The sequence below is a fragment of the Carlito syrichta genome, unplaced genomic scaffold (assembly GCF_000164805.1).
Source record: "Carlito syrichta isolate Samal-C Ts95f unplaced genomic scaffold, Tarsius_syrichta-2.0.1 Scaffold305641, whole genome shotgun sequence".
Lineage (NCBI taxonomy): Eukaryota > Metazoa > Chordata > Mammalia > Primates > Tarsiidae > Carlito > Carlito syrichta.
This window is the reverse complement of record NW_007249737.1, coordinates 399,358-417,009: the sequence shown is the minus strand read 5'-3', so window position 1 is coordinate 417,009 and position 17,652 is coordinate 399,358. Positions and strand designations below refer to the sequence as shown.

The 17,652-nt window shown below is 34.7% G+C and overlaps 1 protein-coding gene across 1 annotated transcript in view; it reads right to left on the bottom strand.

Moving 5' to 3' along the window:
* Positions 1-8,007: 8,007 nt before the first annotated feature.
* ACAP2 (ArfGAP with coiled-coil, ankyrin repeat and PH domains 2) overlaps positions 8,008-17,652 on the bottom strand; it is a 140,732-nt gene continuing 131,087 nt past the window's right edge. The window contains exons 22-23 of the mRNA XM_008061925.2: positions 15,129-15,190; positions 8,008-9,168 (exon numbers count right to left, since the gene is read on the bottom strand). Coding sequence (XP_008060116.1) covers positions 9,068-9,168; positions 15,129-15,190 — 163 coding nt within the window. The 3' untranslated portion in view covers positions 8,008-9,067. The remainder of the gene's footprint in view (positions 9,169-15,128; positions 15,191-17,652) is intronic.

The following is a 17,652-nucleotide window of genomic DNA, read 5'->3' as shown; positions in this document are numbered from 1 at the left end:
GCGCTGCCCAGAGCCAATCGTCAGCGCCGATGCGCGGAGGGGCGGGGCCAGGGCGTGCCGGCGGCCGCTGGGTCCTAGGTTCGGAGGCGTTAGCGGCCGGATGGGCCGCCAGTGGGTTCTGGCCGTCCCACATGGGAAGAACCGGCTGAGAACCCAGACGTGCAGAAGGCCGGCCCGCTGTACAGTCTGTGAGAACTGGCGCCCTACGTGTCCAGCCCGAGGCTACATGTCGAAACTGAGCCATTAAAGGAAATGAGGCATCCCAAGGAAGGACCTCTTCAGCTAGCAAAGACTGGACACACGAAGAGGGGAACGCTTTTATCTCTGTACCTTTCCCCCGAATTTCTTGGAGACCCTAAGACCTCTCTCCAGCTCCCTTCACATCTTGAAGCCGAGGTGGAGCTAGGGAATTTAAACTAGCAAGCTCTTTCCTCTTTCACGCTGAAGTGGTAATGACACGGGAGACCTGGGGAGGATGCCCCATCGCACCAGAAACAGACCAGAGGGAGTCCAAACTATGTGACCAGCAGGGGGACCCCGCTGCCCAAAACATCGTGGTAATTCAGAGAGCCGAGATTGTGGTATTAATTCGTTTTGTAAAAAATTTAGACAGATTTGGACAGTTTTTCAAGAGCCTTAATATGTGCCGGGGAGTTTTGCAGATTATCAACTGAGGTAGCTTGCCTAAGGTCACGCTAGCCAGTGACAACCTTGACAGTTGGACACTGCCAACTAGATGAAAACTCATTAACTTCTATCTTCTAAGAATTGGTGATATGCCAGTAGTTTCTAAATATACGTGTAAAAATGTTCTGCAAGCTTGAAAGGGGGGGATGTGCAGTGCATGGGCAAGTGCACACACAACTTCATCTCCCACCAGCTTCTTGAGCCATGCCATTGCGCCTCAAAGCGTAGGTGGACCCTACTTTTCCCAGAACCACAGTTCATCATTTTTAACTCTCGTTCTTTTCTGAAAAACAGTGGACCTCTGAAATAGACGTTCAACACATACTACTCACCTCGGGGGAAAAAAATAGCAAAATTGCCACACTCATTTGATCCTCACAAGTCTATGAGGTAAAGGTACTTTACAATCAAGGAAACTGAGGTTTGGAGAATTACCCATATCTAGTTGGCTCGTAAGTAATGGAGCCAGGATCCCAACCCAAGTCTTACTGCTTCCGGAGCCCAAGCTTTTGGCCAAGATTAGCTCTAAAAGCAGTAAATCAAGCTCTGAGTTGTGTGTATTTTAGCTCAAACTTCAGCATACGATGCTAATTAAAAGCGAGAGTTCTGGCGTGGACGCTCCAGGCATTACAGCTCTTCCCCTACACAATGGTCAAATTACTTAATAATTCTGAACCACAATCAGGCCTTATGGAAAATGGGGCTAATACTAGTCTCTATGCCTCATAGAGGTATGAGAGACAGTAGATAAAAAGCAGAACAGCGACTAACACTGAGTAAAAATAAACTATGCTAAAGACACTACTCTTTTTAAAAAGCCTTAAATATCTAACATGTACAAGAATATAATTCAAGCAATCATAGCTTTGCTGGGGTATTTATAAATAAACCTCAAATCTCTATTAAGGCTTTATTATATGTTTTACAGACACAGACCCTCCAAGCAGCAGGCTATAGTTGTATTTTACACCCCAATTATTGTTCCCTAATAAAGTAGAAATAATTCTGGAATTGTGCCTTTTAGTGCCCCCACCTACACCACAATAAGGTGGTTTTTACTTCTATCATTTATTTTAGAATTAACTTATTCAACAATTGTTTTACCTTTCAAACCTTTATAAGATCACTACTCCTGGAATTTATGGATAAGAAATAACAAGATCATTTAAATTTTACAAAGGAATACAGAAAAATACTTGAGACTAGTCTCCAAGTTGTAGCTTATCCTTCCCAGTTCTTTGCCCATGAAGAGGAATTAATATTGTATAATAGCTTTCAGAAGTATACTGCTGTAATCTCGGCACTTTGGGAGGCTGAGACAGGAGGATCACTTGAGCCCAGGAGCTCGAGAGCAGCCTAGGCAACACAGTGAGGCCCTGTCAAAAAATGGTGGTGCACTCCTGTAGTCCCAACTACTCAGGATGTTGAGGTAGAAGGATTGCCTGACCCTGGGAGGTCAAGGCTATAAGAGCTGTGATCATGCCAGTGCAATCCAGCCTGGGTGACAGAGCGAGACCCCAACCCAAACAACAAACAGAAGTGTATTTCTTACTGAAAACTACAACAGTGGGTTCAAGATAGCCAGTTAGTCATTTATCCAAGATATATTGAGAGCCTGCTATATACCAAGCATAGTGGTAGCATAATTAAGACAATTAAGATGTAGTATGTCAGGTACAATGTGCTATTTTCTCAGCTTAAAATAGAAATATCTGGTGTGTCATAACATGACTAAATAGACCAAAACACTTTGGTAAGCACAATACTCCTCCAGTTCTAACTTTGACCTTGGCCAAATTATCTGATCTGGCTGACCAGAGATTAGGTGATTTGTTTTTCCTATTGTGTGATTCCACATCTGCAAAGGTGGACAGATTATCCAACCTCTTTCTACTTCAGACCTTGGCTTGCATGTCACTGCCTACACAATGATCTCTAAACACCTCCCATCCAGTGCCTGGGCTAGGTGCCATCCTCAGCAATTCCATGAGGGCCACCTGTATACTACCCTAGTCCCATGTTTCTCCCTCGCAAGAATGCAAGACACCAAGAGAATAAAATATACATTGGCCTTCTTTTTCAACTGCCACTATCTCCCCTACCTGACAGTGCCTAACTCGTAGAATAAAACTCATAAATATGCCCACCCATTGAACCAGTATTTTTACTTCAAGGAACTCATCCTAAGGAAATAATTAAGAATGTACTAAAATACTTAGCCATAAGAATAAAGCAGATAGATTTATGATGGCAAAAAAATTGAAATCAAATGGTCACAATAAAGTGGTTAAACTAAAATAATAATGCTGTATTAAAAATGCTGTATTGAATAAGCAGCAGGTAGAAATTTTAAAAAATAATAAATGGGCAAGATGGCACGCTTGTAGTCCTAGCTACTCAGGAGGCTGAAGAGGAAGTTTTGCTTGAACAACAGAGCAAGGCACCGTCTCTAAATAATAATAAAAATAATAGTAAGTGGAGGAAAAACTTATAGATCTAGAGACTAAGAAACACGTTAGCTAACAACAATACATGGAACTTACATGAACTCTGATCTGAACAATCTATTTAAAAATCACAATTGAGACAAGTGGGAAAATGTGAACACTAATTATAGTTTTATAGTTTGAAAGCTATATCACGATTTTAAAAAAAGAATCCTTATCTTTTAGATATACATACTGAATGATCTGCTGGCAAAATGTCTGGGATTTGGTTTTTTTAAAAGAATCCAGGGAAGACCAGGCACGGTGGATCACACCTGTAATCCTGGCACTTTGGGAAGCCGAGATGGGATGATTTACTTGAGCCCGGGACTTTGAGACGAGCATAGGCAACACAGTGAGACCTTGTCTCTACAAAAAAAAATAATAATTTTTAAAAATTAGCCTGGCATGGGAGTGCACACCTGTAGTTCTAGCTGCTCGAGAAGTTGGGGCAGAAGGATCACCTTAGTCCAGGAGTTCGAAGTTGTAGTAAGCCACGATTGTGCCACTGCACTCCGGCCTGGGTGACAGAGTAAGATCCCAACTCAAAAGAAAAAAAACAAAAAACAGGGAAGGGGGAAAATGTATGGGAGTATAAATAAAACAATGTTAACCATGAGTTTACATCACTGAAGTATTTTCTCTACTTCCACGTTTGAAATTTTTCATAATAAAAACATTTTAAAAAATCCTCCCTACCTATTAAGTGAATTATGTAGGTAACGAAGCAATGTGATCCTGTTGTATAAATGCATAAACACACGCTATCCAATAGAGCTTCCTTTGATAATGGGTATGTTCTATAACCTGCCCTGTTCAAAACAATAGTCACTGGCCACATGTGGCTGAGCTCTTAAAATGTGGCAACTGAGGAACTGAACTTTGTCTAATTGTAACTAGTTTAGTTAGCCACATGTAGCTAGTGGCTTGCATTCTGGACAGCACAGGTGGATGGAATTATGAATGGTTATCTTTCTTTTTATTTATCATCATTTAAATATTTATCTGAAATGAAAACTCATTGTTTCGTTTTCATCTAAAACGTTTACTGACTATTGGTGTGGGTTCTCTTCTTCAGAACTATTCCGAAAATGAAATGAAGCTGAATAAAGCAAGTTACATGGAAAAGTTTCTCTGCTTTCAATTAACTTAAAAGGTAAAAACAGGCAATTTACTTCCAATTCTGTTTTTTTAACCCTCCATTCCTTCAATCCCAATTCACAAAAAAAGTTTGTTCTTTGTTTACTAAAAGTATTCAGTGTGAATGTGTTGCATAAATCAGGAACTTTAACAGATATGTCAATCATCAGGAAAAAAATTAAAGCAAAGGCCAAAAAAGTCTTTTGTGGTCTTTAGCTAATGAATTAGGGGCAATAACAGCTCAGTGATCAGACAGAATTAAATACTTAAAGGTCAAAATGGATTTCTTGATTGAAGTAATCAACAAATAGGATCAATGTGAATCAATTTGAAAGGACTGGGAAGCGATATAACACCTTAAATATAACAGATGTAAGCAGATATGTTCACAGAGTATTTCACAAAAAAAAGCAGAAGTCTGAGCATAAAAGAACTTTGCCAGAGGTGAGATTTTTATTGACATACTGTAATTTTTCAGCATACAAAGTATTTAATCAAGTATATTTACAATTCTTACATAATGTACATTTTAGAGTAACTATAAAGATAATGTACTTTGCTCCATTTACAATGACAAACTACAGTAAAACTACATTCATGAATTAGATACAAATCGTCTACATACTAATAAAAAGTAAATGGACTGTTGGTTATACATTCTTTAAAATATACCTTTTCACAGGTAGCAAGAAATATTACATGTAATAAGTCTTTATGACTGGAATGATCCAGAAATATCACAAAGTACAAGTAAACACATATAGAAAAGTAGCTCATCATTTCCAAAAGTTAACCTTTAGCTTTTGTGTAAAACAAATGATGCCAACAATCTATAATGCAGCAAGCTCTCCCTGTTTAAAATCAATACACAAAAAGTGGGGGTTGGGGAGTTGAGAGAAAATAAGAAAATCTAGAAAATAATATAGTGAAAAGACCAATGCAGAGAAAAGTTTATTTAAACCTTGCTTTGTCCCTACATTATCCCATTTAATGGATAAATTTATGCCAACAGAAAAGGATGTCCATAAATCCATATTTATATATGTCATTTGGAAACTTCAAATAAATTGATAAGTATCTGGTAAATTAAAATTATGTTTTGCTTTTATTAATGTTGGCAATTGCAAAAATGAAAAAATTTCCTACATTGTGATGTTTTTAAATCCCAATCTATTTCTTCAAACTTTGCATCCAGGTTCTCTAGAATATTTGGAGTCTTTGTTATCAAAACACAAGGAAAGCTGGCAGTCATTATCAGATTTTGCTGCTTTACATTGATTTCAAATCACCTCATGATACAAGTAAAGTGCCTCTGACTAGCAATCAGTCAGACGTGGATTATGGTGTCAACTCTGCCACCAAGTAGCAAACCAAGTGACCTCCTCTATAAAACAGGAGGAGCAAACTAGGATCAAAAAAGCAGACAATGTTGAAGTTCTTGGATTAAGATCTCAGAAGTCCTATTGTGATGATCAGGTGATAAAAAGCAAAGCCAAAGTACACTGTAAGTAGCAAAACAATATACAAAGGGATATTGTTATAGTTTCACCTTGTTTCATTTCACTCTTATTTGTGAGGAGCCCTGAATCCCAAAAAGGTAGTGACTACTAGTCCAGTGCTCTTTCCACAATATCATGCAGTTCTAAAGTCATTATGGACATACAATCTATAAAAATATATCATTCTTCCAGCTCATGTCCATGGTCCAAAGTGATAGTATACAGAAGTGTTAATTAGACAATATAAAAATGATCTGGGAATGTCTGATTATTCAAGATGAGTAGTGAATTTAGTCTCAAATACAATTTATTGTGACCATTCTTAGCATGCATAAAATATATTTTTAAAAATATTGCTGACATATCACAAACTTAAGTTGGCCAGACCTTAGAGGTATAATTTTTTTTTTCAAATTGCACTCATGAAGAACCAAAGTACACATTTTAAATCAAATCTATATATCTGGGAAAGTAAACACCAAAGTTCATTAAAATCAATAGTGAAAATCAGTATAAATTAGGCAAACACCGTAACATAAACAATGTAATCCCTGGAAATTTCTAAGGATTGTATTAAAGGAAAATTTTCAAACCTTAGAAATCTTAAGTATGTAAATATTGCAATGAATTCTGCATTGCAAACAACTGCTCAATTACATTTATTCTAGTTCTAACATGAAACTGCATTTCTATGAACTTGTCATAGTTAGTGCTGCTATTCTTATTTTGATATAAGTCAGTAAACTAATGATAATGAGCTAACAGATTAACGATAAGGAATCAGAAACTAATAACAGCAGATAAGCTATGAAAAGAAAGCAAGGGGCAATCACATTGACTAATGAAGCCCAAGAGTATGGTTAACATTGTTTATACTATAATTTCTCATAGTGCACTGAATAATTCATGGCATAAACAAAACTCAGATTTGTTATGTATTATATAAAATTTATTTGTTGATACAGCTAAATTCACCTAAGAGTCAACCTACCTTGTAACTATTAATTTAATTTAAAGCCTTGCTGTTTACTTCATCATTTCTGCCAAATTTAGTCCAAACTGGATCTCAGCACATTCAAGAAATCAAGCCACAGAAATGTACGTTTGTATTGCCAGCCTCCCTGCAATATTAAAGATTTAGCATTTTCTGAAGATATTCAGAACCATGATCTTTAGGGCACTTCAAATACATCTCTAACCATTAAATTTAAGTAGACACTAATTACTGCCACATTAACTACTTATGACTCAAGCTACATGAGGTAAGAGTGTCATAAGGAATTGCCTTCATAACCACAGAGTCTCCAATGGCCAGATCCAAGAGGAAAACTGCCTAGTCTTCCTCAGATAAAGTTAGATCTTTAGGAATGAAGTACTAGGATTAAAACAGGAACAGGCACTATAAAGGAAAAATAGGCTTTCTCTTCGCTTTCTTTTCTTTTTATTCTAATATACTTTTTTTTCTAGAGCTTCTCGAACAATTAATTTCAAAGTACAGCCAAATAAAAATTACAAATCAGACCTCTGCCTTTAAAGTATCTAAAAAGCCAGATGATCTGTGATTTTGAGGTGAAACAGGAAAGATTAATGTTCCTGTTACCGTGGTAATTAAAATATAATGCTCTGGAAGTTAGAATTTCCTCAGAAATAATTCATAAATATATTTTCATTCTTATCCAATATATAGTGACTATTACAAAATAAGCATTACATGCATGCAATTTGGTCAAATTATGGAGCTTTTTCTGTGATGTGAACTTATTTCAGTATAATTTCTGTTTAGACAGATTCTTATTTGATATTTAATCAATTTATAATACACTAGTTATTGGGGTGAAAGTGTTAGAAAACTTATTATCTATCTAATTAAATTTTTCTTTTATAAGTTTAAAAACTTTTATTTAAAGAGTATCAATAATATTATTTATATATAATTTCCAAAAGAAGATTAAACTTAGCTGGTGACAATACTAGGAAGGAACCAAAAGGCAAATTACTTAATTATTCTATACTCTTGGTAAGACATGTCAATCAAAGATGGAATCACACTAATTTGTAGCATATAAATATGGCAAATAAGTATATCCACAACATTCTGGAATTCAAGGGTCTGTGATTCATGTAACCAAATACTAAGGGTATATACGTGATATAATTTAAAAGAATATACACTGTGTACAAGGACACAAGATAGATAAAGAAAAAAATAAAAAGCAATTTATTATTGTATATTTTAGTATAAACTAAGAAAAAATGGGTTTTTTCCTCCCGTGTACAGAGAATTTTTCTTTCACTAGGAGCAATAGCAAAAATGTATCTTTACAAGGACAAATTTCAATATAAAAATGTCCCACATTATTTTATAAATCAACTTTTCCTTTGAAAATTTAGTTTTGATGAAGGCATAATTTTGCAACATTCAAGTAACCTTTGGAACACATGTTAATTACACTGATAAATTTGTCAAGGTTTAAAGGAAATCAAACCAACAAAGAACTACAACTTCTGAACTGGGATTCTTTTGGTGATAAAAAAAAAAAAAAATGAAAGCACTTCTTCTGTTTCATAAGATGGAATAAATCTAAAGAACTGAATTATACCTGCACAGCCATCACACATATATATATGTTAAAGTACTAGACAATAACCTGTCATTCAAGAAGTATAACTCCATTTATGAGCAAATGAAGAAAATATATTCTCTAGTTCTAATAACTAAATTACATGTTATGTATATGTTAGGTAGGGTACCAAACACACACACACACAACTATTTCTGAATCACCAAAAATCATTAAGGAAGCTTAAAAAAGACATGTTCTTGAGGCAGGCAGGACAGTTGGCTCCCACGTGATGAAGACATGCTTGACTGAATGATCCTGGGCAAGATGCATGAAAAAAAAATCAATGCTACCACTCATTGGCAAAAAAGAGATTTTATCTGCCCTCTTAACATTTTGTAACCTAGAGATGGCCTAAATCTAGATTCAACTTTTATCTTAAAAAATAGCCCTTTAAACAGGCTTTGAATTAAAATAAAAGAAGTCCTAAAGTAGTTTCCTCTCCTAACTACTAGATTACCTATGTTTTAATTTATAAAAATATCAATGAATGGGTACCTTTTTTCCAAGCCATTCAATATCTACCAAAATTAAGTAAGTAGAATTAAACAGTAAAAATCTGTGAATTTCCAGCTGTACACATTAGGGGACCACCAGATTTCACATTTTCCCCTTTTCAAAAAAAAAAAAAAAATCAGAATTTCTGTGAGTCTTGCTGAAAACGATTTAGTTTCTCTGGATTATTGGATGCCATTTGGGAAAAATCACGAAATATGTCCTGGTAAGTTTCATCACCTGCATGAAAGTAAAATAAGAACACTTTTAAAATGTATACAATTAAAGTATTAACAAAATGACAATCATTTTTATGACTAATATATTATAATTTATTTCATTAAAATATTGTTCAGATGTGCACTTTTGATTTTTTTGTTTTTACCCTGCCCCCTTCAGATGAACATTTTTAGAAGCAAAAAGGACAACTAAATATAAATGCTGAAAAACTATATAATGAAAGAAAATAAACTATACCTGAAACAAGCACCTCAGATGCAGCCACAGAGGAAAGTTCAGAGTTAGAAAAGAGTAAAGATGCAAGTGTTTTAAAGCAATGTAAAGAAATACATTTATTAACACATGAAGAAAAAAAGTCAATCTAAATGAGGTATAGTAAATAAGACCTTCTTCAAATAAATATTTCCCTTGAAAAAGGCCAAAAGAAATTACAAATACTAATGTTTTTGATGGATGCAAGTTATTAACAAGATAAACTGATAACCAGGTAAGGAAAAATAATATATTTTAATTAAAATAAATTTAAGTTAAAATAGCACATGAAAAAGTAATTCTTTACTCAAACTTTAATGCTTAATTAAACAAATGAACTGATCTACTGCTTACTAAACTTATAAAATAAAAATCTTAGAAAATGACTATAAAGTCATAGCTTCACATTTAGTCAGAAGTTTAGTGTTTACAGTAGGTCATATGAGCAAGAATACTATTGACAAAATGGGAATAAAGACCAAAGACATCTGTTAAACTGAAGTAATAAACATATGTGTATATGTACAAATACTTGTATGGAAGTAGATTATCTTGTAGAGAAGTAGATTATCAACACTGATTTTACAGCAGACTGAATATCGTTTTTCTTGCTATGAGAAACTGAATATTTACACACATACAGATCAATCCCTCAGACAAAGGAATCTTATTTTCAAGATAAAATTATTCACCATGAATGCTTCCTGCTAGTTAAACATTAGCTTTATACAGTTGCTTGGCATAAATTCTGTTCTCAAGAATTGGGCCATAAAATACTGTTGTAGATGATTATTGTTGCAACATGTTTTATAATTATTTCCCATAAGATACCTTGCATCCATCTTATACTACAGTTGTTGTTAAGAGTGCAGTAAGTTTTGTCAGTTTTTAAAAAGCAAGATTTTGAGGCAAGAGATGTTATACCAAAAGCTAAAGAATTAGAAAAAAGTTGGGGATAAAGATCTAGTAAAAAAGGTCTAACAGCATAAACCAAGATGTTCAATAAAAAAGTTTAATACTTTTAATATTTAGTCACTTATAATATTTAGTCTGTGTAAAAAGCAATTTATTAAAATTTCTATATAGTTTTCATTTAGCCCTGCAAATTTACTAAGGATCTGAATCAATCAATTAAACCTAATCAATCTACTTTAAAAAGAAAAACAGTAAGAATATTAATAGGTGGCTGAAAGTAACATCTAACTCATATCATTGTTACTAAAATAAAAATAAAAATTGATACACTGAAACAACTGGTAAGACAATCCAATAATACTCATGATTTCTTAAAAGTTTACTTTCATGTCAAAAGACAAACTACAATCTATTCCCATTTTTAGCCATTCTAAAAGATATAAAATAAACCGAGAAGTGAACAACATTAAATAGCAATTAACAAACCATATAAAATATTTTTAAATTTTTCTTATTTTTAGATGTTGAATTAAAATATTTAAAATATTTATTGTAAACATTATAAATATTTTTAAAATACTATTTAAACTGGATAATCTGGAATTTTACTTTCTAAGAAAGTATAAAGTGCAGATTATAATACAAAAATACAACACTGATTTTACCATTCGACACTAGAAGTAACTTAAAAGGCACACATTATACATTCAAGAAGAAATAGGAAGAAGGATCTAGCAGACGCTAATGCCAAATAGTTTACAGATAGCACCAAATGAGCATTCTTAAGTATTACAACAGTACAATGGCAATATATGGCTTCTACTTTAGCAATGCATATTTTGTATAACAAGCTGTGGGATTTTTTAATGGTTTTCCAGTTTTTGTTTTTAAGTCATCTAAGTACTTATTACACAAGTACCTATTAGTAGAACCATTGTACCATGCAAAACAAATTATAAGACCTTCATTCACTGAATTAAATGCTTCCTTGAAGGAAAATGTTGGTGCTATAATAATCATTGGTTTCACTGACTGAATACATTTTTAAAGAGTTACTACAATACAAAAGGAAGTTTCCACCTTCACATATACACACACAACTTTCTGCTAACATTTAGTTTCTAACAAAACATTAATTAATGCACACTTGACATACTACCTTTCTTAGACTTCAAAATGTGTTGTCAAAGCAAATGTTACAGGAACAATAGTGACTAAGATATTTAATATAGCTAACACAAATTAAACTTCAATGTGACTATTTAAAATTTAAATATAATTTTAATCACTTAAATTTTCCCCAAGGCAAATATAATTTGTCTATACTAGAACACATAAACAACAACTCAGAATATGCTATCCTGAAGTGTTCCCAGAAATACATTTAACAGTTTATCGCAAATGGTAAACAACTAATCACTAATATTTGTAATGCTAAGCATATTCTAAAAATTACTAAACCACATTCTACTTCCCTTCAGAGAGTTAACTTTTCTATGTGTCTGGACAGTTCTGAGTCTTAAATGTAGACTACTGTGTTTCCACTGATAGTTTAGATTCATTTTTAATTTTTGGTATTCAGAATATCTACCACAACAGCAAGTTGTGATGATTCAAGTGTTTGCTAATTTTGCTCTTGAAACGTGCTTCCTCAAAGGGCTGGCAGCATGTGAGAACCACCTCCAGGTGATCATATATGCACAACACTGCTAACAGCTTCCTTTTATAGCTGATTAGATCAGTGATTCTCAACTTTTGCCTTGCTACTTTACTACTACTTGAGTGGGTCCTTAGAGTAGTGGTTCTCAACTGGATGAGAACCTGCCAGTGATCAAGAGGAGTCAAAGAGCCAGAGTTATGAGAACCACCAAACTGGTTTCCAACAATTGAGAGCAGTGGTGTGCTCTTTCACCCACACAGGCCTAAGAGTTGTAGGGATTGCTAAGAGGGATACATCCTCCCTTAAGGTGATGTATGCTCTTACATCACCTTGCAAGAAACAGAGTCCTAGACCCCTAGGGTTGTAGAGAGAAAGTTTGTAAGTGGGGTTTCCTAGAAATTCCAATTCTAGAAATAGGTCCATGATTGCCAAAGATTATATCTAAGTCTGTTAAATGATAGAGCTCTATCATTATCAAAAGATTGAAAATACCTGCATTTTAAAACTACTCAGATACCTGAGCACAGTGGCTCATACCTGTAAACCCAGCACTTTGGGAGGCTGAGGCAGGAGGAGGGATTAAGAGCAGGAGTTTGAGATCAGCCTAGGTGTGGCATAGTAAGACCACATCTCTACCAATTTTTTTTTTAATTAGCCAAGTGTGCTGGAGCACGCATGTAGTCCCAGCTACTCATGAGGCAGAGGCAGAAGGGTCACTTGAGCCCAGGCAATAGAGGCTGTGGTGAGCTGTGATTGTAACACTGCACTCTAGCCTCTATTTATTTTTTGAGATTCAAATAAATAAATACATATTAAAAAATAAAACTACCCAGAGTTCTGAGATTTTCTATTGCTAAGATGATCAAAAACAGATCCCATAAAACAATCAACCAAAGCCTATGACAGAAAAATTTATAGTAGTAAACAGAGGAAAAACAAAAAGTCACTACCTAAACCAAATCTATCTGCTCTCAAAGACTCATAAAGGGAAGGAAAAGTAACCAGAGAACAACTGCTGTGCCATTTCACCATGCTACCTGCATAAGCATAAAACTATTCTACTTTAAATATTAGGTCTCTGAATGAGTTAAAAATCTAATTATTTTCAAGATGATCCTCAAATAGATCAAAATATCTCATTTTATTCTAATATACTATTTCCAGGATTCCGATCAATTTTTAACCTCTAAATTAAAATTTGAGAATGATAAGAAAGCCTTTTTTAAAATTAGGCTTCTATTTAAGTTTTTATTAAAATAAATTGGAAAAATTTATTTTTCTACTGATGAAAAAATACATATATAAACTTATACATAAATGACAGAGAAAGAGTGATCTGATTGCTCCTAAATGGTGGAAGCAGACACCAAGCAATCTGGGTGGACCTGGAGGTGGCAAGAACATAGAGGCACTATCCTTTCAAGCCTCCCAATTCCAGAGACGAGCCGACCACTGAACTTCTGACTAATCGGTTGGATGAAATTCATCATCACACACCTTAAAGAAAGAGCAGCTGACAAAACATGTAAGTTTAAAATTTCAGGGGGAAAAAATTGTTTAACTTAAAATCTTCATCCTTATCGCACAAATACCAGGTCATAGTCTTTGAACAATTTTTATTTTAAAGTGCTTAAACACAAAGGCCTCAAAAATGGCCTAGTAATACTATCACTTAAGAATATCTGTTATAAAATTATAACTTATTTAAAATCTAACATTCAAGTTTAAAACAAATGGGTGAAATCCAGAATTAATGCTAGAGCTTCACCCCTACTCAGCACTCTTACATCTTGAAATATGAGTCAGTAGTACTGTATGATCCATAGGATTAAAGTGGGACACCCTAGATTAGAAATATCTAGCTGAAGTGCCTCTATTCTTAATGCTCTTATTTGTTCCCTATTAAATTAGGCCAAAAATAAGTATTAAATACAATTCTCTGAAAAAAGAATGGCCCCACTTAGATATTAATTATATATCATTATCTGGTTAAAATAAATTACTGAAGCTAGCATAAAGTACACAAATTTCAAAATATATTTAAATAGAGGAATAGATGATATTACCAGGCCACTTTAAATATAACGAATCCATATTTTAAAAACCAAATATACTAATTGCAAACTGAACATTACCAAGTATTTTAGTCATTAATTCCTGAACTGTTTTGCTAATATGTATATGAATTTAAAACATATAGATTAGTAATTCATATACTCAAAACAAGAAATCCAATAATTACTCTTTTTTGTGAAGAATGTCTAATCAGCATGTGTTCATCAAAGAGAAGAATCTGATTGGCAATATTTCTTCCTTGACGTCTTGATTCAAAGGTGAAATTACTCAAAACGAAACCTGAGGTGATCATGAGTTTGAGATTTCTCTAATAAGAATAAGTCTACTTTGCCATCAAGTGCGCAAAATATTGTTCTAAATACTTCCACTTACACTATACAACAGCCTGGGGCAAAGCTAAAGATAAAATGAAAACTTTTTCCTCAACCTTTTAAACTAACTCCACTCCCATCATGGACTTCTCATTCTATTGATAAATTGTTACTTTAAATCTTCAACTCATTGTTAGATTAGAGTAGAAAATTCATCAATAAACTTTTCCTTGGTATTTTCTATACTGACTTTTTATATGCCAAACACACGGTGATTTGGTTTTTTTTTTCCCTGAACACATTTTATAGAAATTCCCTGAATAACAAAAAGAGAACAATTTTGTTATATTCACTTGACAGTTAAAAAGAATTCCAAAAAGAAAACAACTACTTTGCTGCTGTAAGTATATAAAGAATACTTTTACCATTCCATTCACTGTACTGGAATGTATATGGAAGACATTTGTACAGCAGGAAAGAAGTCAGCAGCCAGAGTTAAATGTAGCAAGTAAAATGTGTACTGTAATAGGAATAGTTATGGATTTTAAAGGCCCAGGATTAGCCACCCAAGAATTCAGTAAGTACAGTACATAGCTAACAACCCACAATTTACAAGGAGGTTATAAAAACTGTCTATTATCACATTAGTTTGCTAAAGAACTATGAATCTTCCAACTGTAAACTGATAAATTCCTGAATGCACTTCTTATACTGCATTTCAGTATGGTTATTAGTAGAATATTGACCTGGCTGTCCATAAAGTCCTTCTGATTCCCGCATCTCTTCATTCATTCTTGCTAAACGTAACCTAAAATTAAATAAAAGAATGTTTTAGATGAAGTTATACAATATAAATGTTCATAAGTAATGAAATATATAAACAAGCAATGTACTAATTTTTTTTTTTCATTTGCCATTAAAATAAACTGGATTTTAGTTTATCAGACCCAGAAATCTCAGGTACAAAAATAACTGTATCTCACCTTCATGTAATTCTCAGAAGACAATAACAAATTTCTTTTTTTTTTTGAGTTGGAGTCTCACTCTGTCACCCAGACTGGAGTGCAGTGGCCGCTTTCGGCCACCGCAGCCTCGACCTGCTGGGCTCCGGTGATCCTTCCTCCTCAGCCTTCCGAGTAGCTGGAATTACAGGCATGCGCTACCACGCCCGGCTAATTTTTTGATTTATTGTAGAGATGAGGTCTCGCTGCCCAGGCGGGTCTTGATCTCGCGGGCTCAGGCAATCCACTCACCTCAGCCTCCCAAAGGCGCGGTATTACAGGCTGAGCCACCAAGCCCGGCTAACAAATTTCTGACAAGTGCATTTCAGCTCTATTTAAGCAGGATCCCTGTAACACCTCTAGCAGCTTGCTTCCTCCCGACTCCACATAATTCTTGGTTCCTACTGCATCCTATCAAATTTTAACTACACTGCTGAAATTATTTCTTCTACAATGTGAAAGCAAGACCCTATTATAAGTTCATTCTAGTCACCCTGAGGTGAGGTAGTTCCAGAGATATAAACAGCATTTGCTACTTATAGATACTGAGGAATATATTTTGATATACAAACATTGTAATAAATGACTATGGTTACCAATAATTTCCCAAGGTTGCCATATTGGCTATATATTCTTTTTTGGGCTATTCATCCTGGCAGCAGAAGACATGCAGCACTGGATTAAGAAGACAAGTACTTCTTCCCTTTAAAAAAAAAAAAAAAACAAAACTAACTTCCCAACAGTTATTTGCTTGCTACCTGTTACTGACATCTGAAATAGGCAAATGTCTGTAGTACCACTCTCTTACTCTGTACTATGCACCTATCTTTTTGGGCCACCAAATATCTTCTGCTATGTTCTCTCTGTCAACTACAGCATCTGACATGAATTTTTCTTATCTTCCAAGTACCATAATTCCCTTCACCTCCTCTCTCAACCACTGCAAATTAATAATAACTCCATAAATCTTCCTTTGGTATTTGGATTTTTAGAGAGAATTCTTATTTACCAAAATTCTCAAGTGAGGCTAAAACACACAAAGTAAAATGAGAACATTGAGACAATCTGGGAACAGATTTTTTTTGAGGGAAGGGGCCATTGCTACACAGGAATTGCCCGGGAAGTTGCATTCACAGTTAGGTTCTCTGTTCTCTATACTATTCCTACCTTTCTTTAATAACTTATCTTTCTCCTACTCAAAATCTAAAATGATTTAGCAGTTCTAAATTTTCCTACAACAGCTTTCACAATAATAACAACCCTTTCTGTGGGGAAAGGACATTGAGAAAGTATGTTTCATTGTTTTGTTTTTTTATTCGGCAAGGGTGAGGGACGTATGGCATTTCAAGAATTTTTAGCAGGTGCTCAGGAGTTCAAAGAAGCTTCATTTAGCCCAGAATAAAATGAATAAGTGACTTAATACAAACTATGTGTAAGACTTCCTACCTCGGCCAGGCTCGGTGGCTCAGCTTGTAATCCCAGCACTTTGGGAGGCCAAGGTGAGTGGATTGCCTGAGCCCACAGGTTCGAGACCCACCCGGGCAACTTGGTGAGACCACATCTCTACAATAAATTTTTTAAAAATCAGCCAGGCGTGGTAACGCATGCCTATAATTCCGGCTACTCAGAAGGCTGAGGTGGAAGAATCGCCGGAGCCCAGCAGGTCAAGGCTGTGTGGGCAGGGAGCGTGCCACTGCAGGCTGGGCGACGGAGTGAGACTCCAACTCAAAAAAAAAAAAGACTTCCTACCTAACAATGAACATATAGGTGATGACTGAGTTTCTAGATTCATTGTATAATAAACTACTTTGATCTAAGATATAAATCAAATTAAGACCCCACAATTATTTCTTTAAAAGGTCACGCTAAATTTTATTGAAACATTCAAAAGCATGTATTTATATTTTAAAAATAATCAGGTATTCGTGTGAATAATTCTTTTTTTATTTTCAAGAGATGGGGTCTCACTCTATCACCCAGGCCTCTAGAGTGCAGTGGTCTGATCATAGCTAACCGCAGCCTCAAATTCCTGGGTTCAAGTAATTTATCTCAGCCTCTCTAGTAGCTGGGACTACAGGCATGTGCTACTTCACCTAACTAATTTTTTAAAACTTTTTTAGAGACAAGATCTTGTTAATGTTTCTCAGGCTGGTTTCGAACTCCGGGCTACAAGCAATCTGTCACCTCAGCCTCTTGAGGAGCCAGGATTATAAGTGCCAGTGCCAGGCTTCATGTGAATAATTCTTTTTTAAAAAATAAGCACAGATTC